General features: G+C 42.2%; 1 protein-coding gene across 1 annotated transcript in view; it reads right to left on the bottom strand.

Moving 5' to 3' along the window:
• Nucleotides 1-13911, bottom strand: part of SSU72 (SSU72 homolog, RNA polymerase II CTD phosphatase) — a 28296-nt gene extending 14385 nt beyond the window's left edge. The window contains exons 1-2 of the mRNA XM_054222210.1: nucleotides 13719-13911; nucleotides 6953-7096 (exon numbers count right to left, since the gene is read on the bottom strand). Coding sequence (XP_054078185.1) covers nucleotides 6953-7096; nucleotides 13719-13798 — 224 coding nt within the window. The 5' untranslated portion in view covers nucleotides 13799-13911. The remainder of the gene's footprint in view (nucleotides 1-6952; nucleotides 7097-13718) is intronic.
• Between the last annotated feature and the right edge of the window lie 990 nt (nucleotides 13912-14901).

Here is a 14901-nt window from a genome sequence, read left to right as displayed (position 1 = left end):
AGCTATGCTCATTTTTATGCTGCAAACTGCTTTTAAGTTTTATCAACTACAGATCAGAACAGGACTGAGTGGGATTTAAGCCAGTGCCCAAGAGCAGAAGCAGGAAAATTTTTTACTTACCCTTATATGAAGTCCCTCACAATGATGAGGGTCTATAAACAACCCAAGCTAAGAAGTCAGCTATGCAAAGAGCAAACAATAGGAACGTCTTGCTGCATTTACTGCTCGGGCTACTTATGAAAGCTTCCTCTGTTGTATCCCAAGCAACAGAGCCAATGGATTATGATCTGCTTATGCAGCAAAACATATTTAAGCAATGCTAATTTTGCATGGTGCATTCAGGAGGCCAGCAGATGGCAGGGACGTATTTTGGCTAGACATTCAAGTAGCCGTATTTTTAACATCCATTCAACTATGTCAAGCCTCAGATCCAAATGTCACCTTTACTTCCAAGAATGCCCTTTTGAAGACACTTAAAAATTCAAATGTACATGTTTGTTCACAGAGTTCATACGCTATGACTGAAACACAGTCAATGAAATCACTCTAAATGGATTTTACAATAGTTATCAGCCTCGGGACAGGCTGATCTGACGGGATCCCTTAGTCAGAATTCTTTAGAGCATCTGTTCGGGACTCACCTTGGTTAAGGAAATAAACCTTCCAAAGACTACCTAGAAGACAGACAGGATGGCAGAGGATGTTTTATATGCTGAAAAATACTTAATACTAGACTGGAGTCTGTAGTTTCTATCATGTTCCAGAAGCTCAAATACATTTATATGTTTTATATTTTTTAAATCATTTTAAATACTTCCTTTTTAACGTGAATGAAATGAAGTTTAATGGCAGTTTGTTCAGAATCACGGAATCTTCAGAGTTGGAAGGGACCTCTAGAGATCATCTGGTCCAACTCCCCTGCTAGAGCAGGACTGCCTAAAGCACATAAAGCCAAAGTAAGAAGCACTAAAAACTGCTGCCTTTGAAAGGGCTGAGATTGTGAAGTGTTCTGGTCCTATGATCCTTCATGAAGAAAAAGGGATTGGAAATCAGCTTTTGGCTGGAAGTATACAGATTTGCAGCAGTGTGCCTCTTAGAAGATTGTTCGAATCCAGTTTAAACACTGCTTTCCATCCTCATCCCTTCCCTCTACTTCTAAGAGCATTAAAGTACTTCGAAAGACATGTTAAGAAAGAAAAATGAGACTTATGGTGCATTGCGTTCAAAAGAAGTTTTGCCACTGACATGCAGCAGGCCGTGATTTCAACCATTTTTAGCTTGTGCAAAGTCAGGCTTCAAAAAAAAAAACAAAAACCAAAAACCCCCAAACTCCAAACACACCTAAAATAAACCATTCCAAAGTGGTTTACAGAGATACAGAAACTATCCCACTGACCACTGGAATGACAACTGTTTATCGGTTCAAAATCCATGACGAAAATCAAGTGAAAATGTAAGGTAAATACAGGTGTGAAGAGCTTACCTGAAGTGGAATTTAATTAAGTTACTCCTGAAAAAAGGAATCCTCAAGACTGCACTATATGGCCCCACCAAGCAGGGTGCGGATGCTCTGCAGATCTCACTAGTCCTCCTCCACACGTCTGCAGAGATAACTTTCCCCATTAAGCAGCTCAAGGCTGCTTTGTACAGCAAAACTAAAGTGGTGCGGTATAAACGCTCCACGTATCAGGGCACTTCATTGATCCAGACGTGTCAGGACTTGCAACAATTCCTATGGATCCTAGCTTTGTTACAGGTGGCAGAAGTTTCTGCAATGAACAAATCGCATTCAAAAGAGACTGGGCAAGTGGTTTAGAGCAAGATATTCCTCTCACTGCCAACTCTCCTTCCAACAGCTTTTCCCCATCAATGCCTGCACCATCACCTGCTCAGGCCATGAATCATCTAGATATCAGTATCACGTGTCACTTCCTGAAGTGGGAAAACACGACTAAGCAGCAGGATCCAATATATTATTTGATACTAAACCCCTCCCAGGAAAATGAAAGACTAAACCCGATGGAAGGTCGGTCTTACATAACCAAAGAATTTAAGAGCGCTGAAGTGCAGAAAAAAAAAAATACCCGGTTTCTGCTCTAGATGAACTATATCTGAAATCGAAATCCTTGTATCTCTTCCTTTATTCCATTTTCTTGGCCTGGCAAGTAAAGCCACTACTTATTAACCGACTTCTCCACAACAGTTTACTCCAATGTTAAGAAGATAGAGCAAACTGATGAGCTCAAGAGCAAGAATTCTCAAGAACTTGACTATACGAACCGAGGAATTCTAAACGACTAGGACCAAGCCTGTAACAAACAGATGCTACTGTCCTCATAATATATGCTACACCTCACTGGGAAAAGGTGATAGATGTAATCCTGGACTAGCTGCAGACTTACAGAAATTTAGTTCATTAGGTTGTGTGTTATGACAATTCCTTTTCAGTTTTAGTCTCCGATTTAAAAACACAAATCTCTTATTGACTCCACCCTTCAGAAAAGGGAGAAGGACCTCCTATTGACCTGCAGGACAGTCTGACCTTGGTCCAACGAGCAGTTCTATTTCTTGCCTCGAGCAGAACCCAGCAACACGCTCTCACTACAAGGGATATGCAGTATTTCAGCACTTTGCTTATCAATTCTGTGGCTGATGCCTCGTAACTTTCTAGTACAGTTGAGAGACACTGCACAAGAAACTGATTCCTTTCTTCCAGTACTAGTGTTAAGGGAGAGCAGAGGGAACCTCCTGGAATAGACTATTAACACTCAAATCGTACTCTCCCATGAAGCTAAGCTTGACTCCAAGACAGGAAATGCAGTTTTCCTGTAAGAAGAGCCCAACTGCAGTGATGTCTGACTAAGACTTCAGCACTAAAGGATCCTCCTTATTCATCACCACCCAACAAAGACAGGAACATTATTCCTCAGTATAGCCTCACTGCTTCTGGAAGCCCCCTCTTCTCAGCTAGTCCTGATCCAATCTGTGTTAATTCCTCTTCATGGGCACAGGAGATGGTGTCTCAAGTGGGACTGAAAAGTTTTGGGAAAAGCACAGAATATCTCCCCTAGGCAGTTCTACAGTGAATCCCATTTAATTCAACAATATACTTCTGTTGGCCTTCCTCATCTTCTGCAGGGAAATAAAGATTTCAGTTCTGTTCATCTAGACCCTGTGAAGATTTTACACATGATGGAACCCACTTCACCTTTCTATTTCCCCTTATATCATCATGTAACTATGCAGCTGAAACTGGAATCCTATCTACAGCTAGAGAGCAGGTCAAATTAAAAGAGGTAAGAACAGCAGGAAACAGAGCAGCAGGCCAGGCTTGCGGAGTAGAGGTAAGCTGCCTAGAAATCCTAGTAAGAAAACCTATCTATGGAAATCATTAGGTATTTCTGTCCGAGGGTCACAGATACATCCAGTGTTGAGAAAGGGAAAGAAACAATCAATCATGGAGTTCGTTAATACTGATAAAGAATCTAGGAGCTACTACTGCAGAATTCGGGTCAAATTTCCATTTGAACAGTTCCTATCCCTGGGCATAAAAGGAACTGCTGTTGCAGATTTAAATTGGTGCTTAGAAAGTTTCATCTTTGACTAGTTTTTGCATTCACTTGGAGGTAAGGCTTACCAGTTTTCCTCTATACCTCTATTTTTGTTTCATCTTTAAAGTCACCATCATACAATTAGAACTAAGTCCTTAAACCCCTTCACACAGCTATAAAGGGCAAGTAATCATCGTGGCCTATCTTTGAGAGGTCCGGTTACACACACAAATACAGCAAGGTAGTGTATCTATACACACGTAGCCTCACAGACAGTGAGACAGTGGTCACGTCTCCTACAGATAGATCAGTAGTATAACCCTCTACTGTTCTAGAAATAATAAGAGTAATATTTTAAAAAGCATCCAAAAGCCACATTCAGAACAGGCTTAAATAGTTTTGTCACAGCCCTCTATTAGGACTCAGGGAATTTAAATGCAGCATTCTAATGCAATGGTAGATGCGGATACTTAAACCTTAACTATATATATATATATAAAAAAAAGGTTTAACTACCACATCTTAAAACTCTTTGAAGTACTTCCATTTTAGATATACTGTAACGACCTACTCAACTGAATCTGTGTGCCTGGCTCCAGTAATCCCTTATTCCTGGGTGTCTGAAATTCAACATATGCCTTCAAGGTATGTGTGAGCCTGTGCTCTGTATTTCACTACGTTAACCACAACGAAGATGCTTTCCACAAGTGACTAAGAGAGCTTCAATGGACCTTTTCACCCTAACGCTTTTTTAACCTTGCTCTGACTGATGTCCAACGCAGCACGAGTTCGAGACTACTGCCTTCTGAAACAGGGGTCATCTACTTGGCTGGCCAACAGAGAACATTCCAAGTCCCTTACAGCCACAATTTCAGTGAGTATCTAGTGTCCATGATGCTTTGGACCCTTGTTGGCATACAGAACTGGAGGAGGGACATCACCCCTAACTGAGGCAGTGCTGAATGCTGAGCACTCAAACTTCACGTGTTCCTGTATTCCAGTGATGGGACAAGCACAGATTATTTCAAACCACATCGAAAGGCTACAGGTGGCAGGCGTATCCGCTTAGCCGATGAAAGCAAGGCCAGGGAACAGAACGAGCAGCTAAATTGTATGAAGAACCACATGTTCTTTTGTTTTCCCATACCAATTACACTCAAAGCCCATCAGGAGAGCAGGCCCTCCCGCCCTTCAGTCGGTAACGTCTGCATGCCCATCACCTCTATGAAGAAAGGCTCACCCAAAAATCCTGAGAGCCCAGATGACCCTGGCTGACAAAAAACTACTCCACAACTCTCTGACGAGAGTACGTTTGGTTTTGGTTACTGCAAAAGTCTTCACCCTCAAAAGCCATTTCTGGAAATGGAGTCGCTTTCTGCACTGACAGTCTTCACTCTGAAAACCTTAACTTACATTAATTGAGAATCAAAAATGCAAAGACGTAGAGGCAGCTGTTCCTGCCCTATTACCCTTGTCATGGCTAATGTTTAAACTTGCTTTACCTTGAGAAAAGGTTTAACTGTAACACTGCAAATACATTCGGGGAACACAGCAACCACCTCCAGCAGGGAGCAGAGCCAAAATGGGAACTCTGAAGTATGCTGAATGCGGGGGGACTAGGAGGGCTTTCTGTTGGTTTTATCTTACAGCAGTGCCATACTCAGTATGGCAGCAATGAAGAATGCAACACGGAAATCAGAAGTCGCTAGTGGTTGTTAAAATTATTTCCTCAATTCAAGTAATTTTCTTTTGAAGCAATCCTTTTTAATCAAGATATGGCATACCTCGTTAAGATGGGTTCGCAAAATCTTTCTTTTCTCTACAAGCAGAGGGATACAAAAAATGAACCCCAGCACATCACATGTGTGATTCATTAAGACTATACCCTACATTTTGAATTTTTTTTTTCAAAAAAGGACCTCTAACTAGGTATTAGGAAACCAATACCCCTTTGTGTGCAACACCATGCAGAAAGGTATTCCAATATTCAATCAGTTCTCACTGTGCTGTATAGGTTTAATCGAACAGCCCAGCCCTTCTTAACAGGAGCCTTTCAATGCCCAATGCAAAAGAAGCTGACACTTTTGGGGTCTCAGGGAGCTCAAATTTACTATTCAGCAGCAAATACAATAAAGAATTTGCTGAGTGTTAATAAGTCATAGTATAACCTGTGCTACCAAACAACTATAGAGCTATCTTTCAAAAAGTTATTGAATCTGCTGAGTCCTTGGGTAACAGCTTGAACCAGTTTCTACCATGTTCCAAGTTTTCTAGTCCCTGATAACCTGTTTAGCCTTAGTCCAATTTTTTCAAAAAGATACAAGAAAACTGGGCTGTTTGAGTACAATTAAGACATTTAAACCATGTTAATGTTCCTGTTGGATCTTCAGATGGCCAGACCCAAGATTTTAGGAAAAAGCCTTATACCACTAAAAGCATGAAGACTGCTCTACTGAATTACCAAGACTCATTTCAGGCATACTTCACTCTAAAGGGTCCTCTATCTTCTAAGTAGAAATTCAGCATATACTGAATCCCTTATTTAGGGTAAGCTTTCTCTTTCATATTTAACATTTAAAAAAATATAAAATCAGATCCCTTGTTGAGAAAAGAATATCTAGAATGAGTGCCCCAGTGTTGCAGGTTTGTGGGTTTTCTTAAAAACAAATGAAAAGTCAACTTTAAATACAGATGTTCGAAAATCATGCAGTTTTGACATTACTCATGGTTTTAAATAGTGTGCATAACCTTGATCGCCTCTGCTCTCCACGATTAAATAAGTTATTGGGCTCTCCTATGTCCATTCTCTTACAGCTGGACTCGATGATCTCAAAGGTCTTTTCCAACCTAAATGCTTCTACAATTCTATGATTTATAATATGCTATAGGACCATTTTTTTTCCTTGGTGCATAGATCAAATCATGTATCAAGAAATTCTAAGTGAGAAGGGTGAGCTCTTTAATGAAAGGTATCCTCTCTCCCAGAGTAAGTATACTGTAAACCTTACCTGTCGGTTTGTCTGAGCTAAATACAACATTAATGTCGAGGTGGTCGCTCTTCGCATATCCGTTATCAGGACAGTCTTTGCACCCAGAAAATATGATCCACAGTGCAGTGGAGGTAACGGACAATCTGTGATAGTATGAATGTGCTTTCATTCAAGAGCTAAACATGTTACATACTACAGAAGAGCATTTTGAATGCATGCATTGTAACTCGATAGCAATTTACAAGGGAGCATTAGGGGCCCATTGTAAAAATACCTCCTGTAAACCTAAAACATTTTAAGATCACCTACCAAGCAACTATATATTCCTAATGCATAATGCCAAATAATGAATTACACCTTTCAAGGATGAACCATATTGGATTTTTTAAAAAGGCCATGCCACAGGGATACAGTTCTTTGTCTTTCCTAAGTAGATCATTGTACATCTGATCATATGTTGTTTTGAAATCATAAACATTCGGCTTGTCCGGTGCTGGTCCTGGCAGTTTCACATGAGTCCCTGTTCCAAAGGATCGGACACTGAATCCTCGTTTGCTGGAAAACAAGAGGGGAAAAGGGGGGAAAAAGGGCAATTAGATTGGATGGACTTTAAACACCAAAGTGCCGAAAAATACATACTGAATTTTTAACACCTCTTAGCAATCAGACAAATCACAACCGAACAGCTGGGCAACGCTTATCAACTAAAATGCCAAGCATATCCAACGTGCTTATTTCCTCACAGTTACAACTGAAACTCACACAACATTTCTAAAGGAGCACCTGTATTTTTATATGAAGTGTTCTTAGAATTATGGTACGTAGTGTTTCAGATATTTCTTTTGTGCTTTCAGGCATCCTGGATTTGCAAAAAGCATACATTCATATTCATTCTTGGACGACACAGTATAGGCAGAAATCTTTTTGTTTTGATATGAGAAAGTAAGTAACAATACCAACTGATCAATACTTACGTATTCCGCTAAAGTTGTTAGGCTAACTACATTATTCCCCTCACTGTGTTGCCAAAACTACCTCTAGTGTAATTTAATTAGCCTAGTACACACATTTGTGTGCCTGGCGCTTTTCTCAAGTGGACTGAACAACATACTGTGTAATTACCTTTACAGAAGTGGGGCACATAATCTACTGGCTGGCACCTAAAACTCTTGGGTAAGCCAGGGATAGCTTCACTCCATTCTCATGAACAACTACTTGTTTAATAATTTAAAAAAAAAGGCAGGAACCTGCTTCTCTTTAGGGGTAATGCCAAAATGTTCTTTCTGATTAACCTAAATACACCTACTTGCACCTCAGCAAATCTTTCAGTAATATTAAGAAACATTACAATATATTTGTTGAATAATAGGACTGAAAAGAGATTGTTTTCTGGCAGTCTAATGGACAAAGTTACATGGTAAAATACTGTCACTATTGCCCAGAATGCTGAAACATTTGGCTTTATAATGACAATCTAACTTCTGAAACAGGTCAAGACCATGGCTTAATCTCATTTTTTTTTTTTTTAAGGACCCACACTTTCAGCTTCAATGATTTATCAGAGACTGATGAGAGAACAGTGTTAAAGCAAAAAGCCAGCTAACAACCCAATGCTCCCCCCCCTCCCCAAAAATAAAAAATAATTGTAGTTGTCTTCTCAGCAGAGCAAACAGGAGACTGGGAACCAGTGCAAGAGTCCCAAGTACGCATTCTGAGCAACAGACAAGTCACATCTTGACTCCTTGCTGCTCTTCACACACAAGATAACAAGGAAATTCAGTAGAAGACACACCAATTCAAATCAGATGTTTGCCTTCAAACAGTGTCTTCGAAGTGATCCAAAAAGCGTCTTCGAAGTGATCCAAAAAGCTTCTAGGCAGAGACTAACTGTGACCAAGTTCTGTCCTAAGCTCAAACACTGCTATGCAACTATCAGTAGTGTTATTTCCTTTAATTTGTCCTATTGGAATACAGCCCCTCCTTTCTCTTTTCTTGCTTCACAACACTTTTTCTTCCAGCAACTATTTATAGGTTCCTATTTCTGTAAACCGACAGGATACATGATGATTTTTTGCTTCTTTCTGCAGGACGAATGACTGAAAACGGATACAAGTGGAAAAAAGTGCAATTCTTTGCCCCTCCCAGCCCTCCGTCACATTAACAGTGACTCATAACTGCACCAGTTACATTTAGTTTCTTTTCCCTGCAATACTTCCAGACCCGAGTTTTTCTTTTACTGCTTCTCCTGGACGTGACGAGAGCCATAACACGTATAAAAGAAATTCCAGTGCTAAAATAGTAAGGTTTCAAATTGATCCTTTTTCCACGTCTCATCCTTCTTTCCTTTCTATATCTATATTTTAATACCAACTAACTGAAAAACTGTGGACTTTGGCACCTTGGCACTTTCTGCCCTCCTTTCCTTCTCTCCCACATTACTGCAAAGCAGTGACGTTACGATGGAAAAGTATATTCTTCCATGCTTTCCTCCTAACTTTTACTTTTTCCTTTAATATTATTCTTTGAAATAGGTCTGCTTGGGTCACACACATTAAGAAGCCCACCTCCAACTGTTGGAAATGTCTTTGAAGTTTGCATGATCTCATATAAAGAAAAAGTGGAATCTTTGTTTAAGGTCCCGCATATCAAAAATTTGTGCCTCTAATGCACATGACCCACTGGAAATTATTTCCTTGAATGGCCAGAATACGCATTTCTCACATGGAATTTCATGCTTTGACACTAGCAGTTGCCAAGGTACAGCTTTTACACTATTTATGCACCAGGTGTACTATTATGAAATATTCTGAAAATGTTTCAACACATTTCTTGCAACGACTGGGGAGCAGGCGTGAGGGAAGAATGTCTGCACAGAACCATTATTCAACAGAGCCTGCTTTTATTAAGCAGCAGGACAGATCTAGTTTAGTGAGTCATCCAGTATCTCTTGTAATAAGGCACAACCTTTTAACAATGAACATTTTCTACAAGACAATGTATATCTAGTATTTGTTCTTGGCCTCGTAAAATTACCCAGATGATGGAAAATAGCGAGCTTCAAATTTACCACAAACATTAAAGGGTGAGATACACTAATACACTATCCTAGCACTGACTTCTGAAAACAGGAAGCTTAAACATTGACAAACTTGTAAATGTTGTGAAATTTCAGGAAGCTGTTTCTATTAATAGTATTAAGACTAAGGTACGTAAACTATCAAATATACTAAGTACCTGCACACACATCTTGTTTTCAGCGAGGAAGCTCACCTCAGTTTAAGTCCAAAGCTCATTACAATGAGATCACATGGACCAGTCACGTGCCCATGAATTTATAGACTTCTAACTGCAGAAACTAAAAACAGTCATTGCATTTCCCTCCACAGAATCTCAGAGCTCCTTGCAACCCTCTGGGACACAAAAAGCAGAGATCAACATGGGACTACACTAACAAAGCACTAACACGTGAGAGTTGTTACCACTCAGTTTCAGGCACCGAGAGGAGAAATAATATTAATCCATGTGGACTGAGACATGAAGTTTTAGCCACACCTTTCTTCTATTTCACTATTATTTTGGGGTCTCACACATGCTTATTACAGTAAAGTATTTTCAGCTTACTGTAAGGTCACAACAGTACAGTTTCTCTCCTTACCGTGGCCAGAAACATGTATTACTAAACACTAAAGCAAATGCAATAAATCCTGCAGTACCACTGCAGCTGGTAAAGACTTTCTGGGGACAAATCACTCATTTTAATACATCCCTTTCCATAACATGTAGCAGGAAAACAACTAGTAAGTGCCCTCCTTGTAGACCACTTCAAAAATAACAATATAAAATCAATATTAATATATTAATTGATATTAAAAAAAACAAACCAAAACCAAACATTCCCCCAAATCCCCACACTGTATAACAGCAAGAACACAAGTATTGTTAACTAGTTTTGAAGATTATGAAATCTTCAAAACATTAACAACTTGTTGTTATTTGCATTATCAGTGATAAACTGTCACATGAAAGTGCTGTAGTACAAAAACGTTAAAGCGTTTCCTTCTTTTTGAGGGATTATTAACACAATTTAAGATTTCTTAAATTAAGCAATACAGATTTCAATACCTCACTGCATTGAGCTGCTGACAGATAATGGCAGTAGAGAAGCTGTGCGTAGCGACTTAACTTGCACCCCTGCAGTTTATGTAAGTTCTCATACATGGTCAATGTTGAACTATAAATCATAACATAAATATGAAATTTAAGTTTCAGCTACTAGGTTTTCAGTATCTCAGTCTGTTTACTGCCACTAAGATATCTCATATTCACACTCCTAATTTCTTAACACACTTAAGTTTCCTAAACCAAAGGAAGATACATGTAGCTTAAGCACATATCAGAATCCTACAAGTTTTCATTATCAGTAGTAATGCACAGACCCTGAACTCGGGAGATTGAGATAAGGTATCCACACCTTAAGAGCCTGACAACACAAAGTTACCAGAGAAGCTCCTATAGAGTGGGAGAGTTTGAAATGGTAACTTCTTCTTAAAGACCATGAGCGTACTACTAAATAAACATTCACAAATGGAAACGCTGAAGTTGCTGTATGATGAAGTTTGATAATAAGAGAAGTGTTACCCTTCCACCTTCCTCTTCTATGCCTGAAGGAGAACCATGGCCTAAGTCTGCGTGTTCCAGAAAAAAAAGAAAAAAAAAAGAAAAAAAGAGACCTATACACAGATTGTATTTGTAAAAGCAGGAAATGTAGGATGAGTAACATTTGGCCTAGGGACTGGTTACAGACAGACATCCAGTTTGACAGGTTTTAAGGAAGGATTGCGTCTTTCCACATAGTCTTACTGCTTTTCCTCTCTTCCCTTTGCTTTAACATCTCAACATGTCCCTATGGTGATGGTAGCTATTCTATTAACAAACTTCAAAAGACCTTCTGCCCGACTTCTGCTGGAAGATTAGAACAAAGTGTTTAAAACCTGGTTAGTTAGAAAATAGACAAGCACACTACAGAGCAAATGGAAACTGTACTGAACCAAGATAACACCAGAAACTGGTAGACTGATTATTCAAATATGAAAAAGATCTAATGTGTTTGTTTTCCAGAGGCACAAGTGGCAGCACACAGATATCAAGTACAGCAAGGACGAATGAGGAATTCAGGTTGGCAAGTGAGACTCACTGCAAATCCTTTGGAAACAGACCACTGCAATTTAAGAGGACAGAAAGTTTTTAAGTGTCCAAAAAAAGTTAACTCTTATTATCTGGTACGTTAAGTTTAAAGAAAGAAAAACAAAACCAAACAAACACCGCCACCACCCAAACTGCTGAAGTGTGCAAACAAAGTATGTGCTACAATTCTGCTTTTCTGAGTTTAAAAGACCAGGATGTTATAAAATGTGAGCACATTAAGATGCTGAATCAAGCCTGCTAAAAACCACTCCATAATTTCACGCATTAAAAAGGATAAACTACTAAGAAGAAACATTATAGCAAGGAGTGATGGAGCGCAGGTACTGCCAACAAAAGCCTACCAGGTAAATGGAACATTTCACCGAGACGTTATACATGAAAGGCTAAATTTTATGTTTTACAAATGCATCAGAGGTTAAAATTCAGACATTTCGGTTTTGCTTCAAAAGGAAGTAGAACACAATTAAGTTCAAGTTTTAGTAGGCACTAGGTAGGCCTAACATTTTGAAAGTAAAATAGGCTTGCCTTACTGATATTTTTCTCTATAAGTCGAAGAATGAAGTAAGAAAAGTTACCAGTAAAAATTCTACGTGAAAAATTTGCCTTAACTAAAAACCTGTAATGTATTAAAACACTGAATAGACTAGAGAAGTTAATTCTGTAGCCTGACTTACAGGATTACAAAAACCTAAAAGACTCATGAAATATAGGACAAACACTGCAAAATTTTAATAAATTTCCTAACATAAGTATTTTCAAAAAACAAAAAAAGCCTATCTTAAGCAAGAAGAGACTTTCAAAAAAACATTTCCCTGCCATATTTGCCAGAACGTCAGTCACACCGGAAGTGATTTATTTCTTCTGCAAAAACAAAGAGGAAGAAAAAGGCTGGGCATTAGAAATGAATTTAATTTGTCCTTAGTACTCAGATTTAAATTAAAACTCAGTTCCAGCATTATTAACAGAAGAATAGCATCCTTCCCCCCCGCCCCCCCCAGCAGCTATTGGTAACATCATGTTTTCGTAGAACTGCCACAGGTAACATCTGATGCCAAGTTTAAGCATTAACAGCATCCTATGCAGTAAGATGGCTGCCAGAGCAGATGCTTCTACTACTTACTCCTTTCAAGGCTCTTGTTTTTATTTAAATGGAGCACATAACTTACACATACTTCTTTGGCGTACTCTGCTAGCAATATGTATCTTTTAATGTGAATGTTACTTTGCCTAACAAAAAAAAAAAAAAGAAAAGCCACCTTTATCATGTTCCTGCAGTGCTCAGGGAATGTTTAGGAGCATGATTTCAGGCAGATCAGGTCTCTCCTGTCCGTCAGTCCATCCCCAGCCTCCCATTTCCCCTTTTGAATCCAGCCAAGCTGAAAATACTTGTAGTGCTAAACAGACATTTAATATTCTGAACCAAACACTTCGTCCAGTTTTCCTGCAACAGGGAAGCGCTCCCTTTCAGTGCATGGAGCAGTTCGTCTTCAGATGTGTTACAGAAAAAAAAAAAAGGGGGGTGGGGGGGGAAGAGAAAAGGAGGGTTTAGGTTTTCGGACGCCGAGACACAGGGGCTGTTCCGCACCCGTCGAATCCGCCGGCTCCTGTTTTGCAGCGCTGGATCCGGGGGTCCGCCATCCACCGCGGAGCAGGCCCCACCGCACCGGCCTCTCCGGCGAGCCCAGCCCGGAGCGGGCTCCGCAGGAGGCGGGGTGCGAAAAGGGCCAAGTCCCCAGGCCCGTGGGCCTCCCAGGCTCCTCCGCGGGCCCCGAGCGCGGCTTGGGCCGGCGAGGACCCCCCCTGCCCTGTCAGCCCACTCGAGCCCAGCCCCAGGGCTGGCAAGGCGGCCAGCGGCCACGGAAGGAGCCCTGCGGGGCGGCCCGCGACGGGAGGCGGCCGCCGGGGCCTAGGACACACCGGCGGGCCAGGCCGCGCTGGGAGGAAGGCAGGGGTTCGGGCAGGCCCTGTTTACCTGAGGATGTTGTGCGCCTCCATGCTGCGGTTCTGGTTGCTGGAGCACACCACGGCCACGCGGAGCGGCGAGGAAGGCATGGCGGCGCAGGGAAGAGCCCGGCTCCGTCCCCGCGGCTCCCAAACCCCTCTCGGCCCCGGCCGCGGCTCGCACAAAATGGCGGCGGCGGCCCGGCGGCGGGCGGTGCCGGGACGTGTCGCCAGGGCCGCGCCGCCCCGCGGCGGCCAACCGCGGAGCGGGCGTCAGGGGGCGGAGGCCGCTGCTGCCGGGGAGAGGGAGCAGGAGAGGGAGAGGGATAGGAGCGCCCTGCGCCCAGGGCCCGGCCCCGCGGCCGCCCCGGGCGGCTCTCGCCTGAGGAGAGGCCGGTCCCCGGAGCGCGGCGGCCCTGGGCCCCTCGGAACCGGCTCGGCGGGGCTCCCGGGCGGCCTCCCTCGGTGTGTCGGGCCTCTGACAGGCAGCCCAGCAGCCATCACGGAATGAGGGGTTGGAAGGGAACTCCGGAGACCATCCAGTCCAACCCCCTGCCAGAGCAGGGTCGCCCAGAGCAGGTTGCACAGGAACGCGTCCGGGCGGGGTTTGGGTGTCTCCAGAGAAGGAGACTCTACAGCCGCTCTGGGCAGCCTGTGCCAGGGCTCTGAGTCACCCTCAAAATAAAGGAGTTTTTCCTTATGTTCAGATGGAATTTCCCGTGTTCCAGTTTGTGCCCATTGCCCCTTGTCCTGTCGCTGGACGCCATTGAAGAGTCTGGTGCCCCCCTCTTGACACCTGCCCTGTAGATACTAGAATCGTACAATGGTTTAGGTTGGAAGGGACCTTAAAGGTCATCTAGTTCCAACCCTCTGCCCTGGGCAGGGGCGCCATACTGATGGGCATTGATGAGGTCCCCTCTCCGTCTTCTCCTCTCCAGGCTGGGCAGCCCCAGGGCGCTCAGCCTTTCCTCATCAGAGATCCGACATGCGCCGGGTTTCTCAATAAACACTGCTTCCTCCGGGGCCTCCTGGGCAGCACCGGTGAACTGAACCCACAAGGACTCAAGTGTTTACAAAAGCAAGAATTTAGCAAGAATTCGTGAATCTTGCTGATTAAACTGCTAAACTAAAAATACCGCCTAACTTATCAGCCGCTTACTGAGAGAGAAAAGCCCCCAGAAGCGTTTCCAGTGTCTCCCAGCGACTCGGAGACA

Source organism: Rissa tridactyla, chromosome 16 (genome assembly GCF_028500815.1).
Source record: "Rissa tridactyla isolate bRisTri1 chromosome 16, bRisTri1.patW.cur.20221130, whole genome shotgun sequence".
In the NCBI taxonomy this organism is placed as follows: domain Eukaryota; kingdom Metazoa; phylum Chordata; class Aves; order Charadriiformes; family Laridae; genus Rissa; species Rissa tridactyla.
Note: the sequence above shows the minus strand (reverse complement) of the source record. Positions and strands in the feature narration are given on the sequence as shown.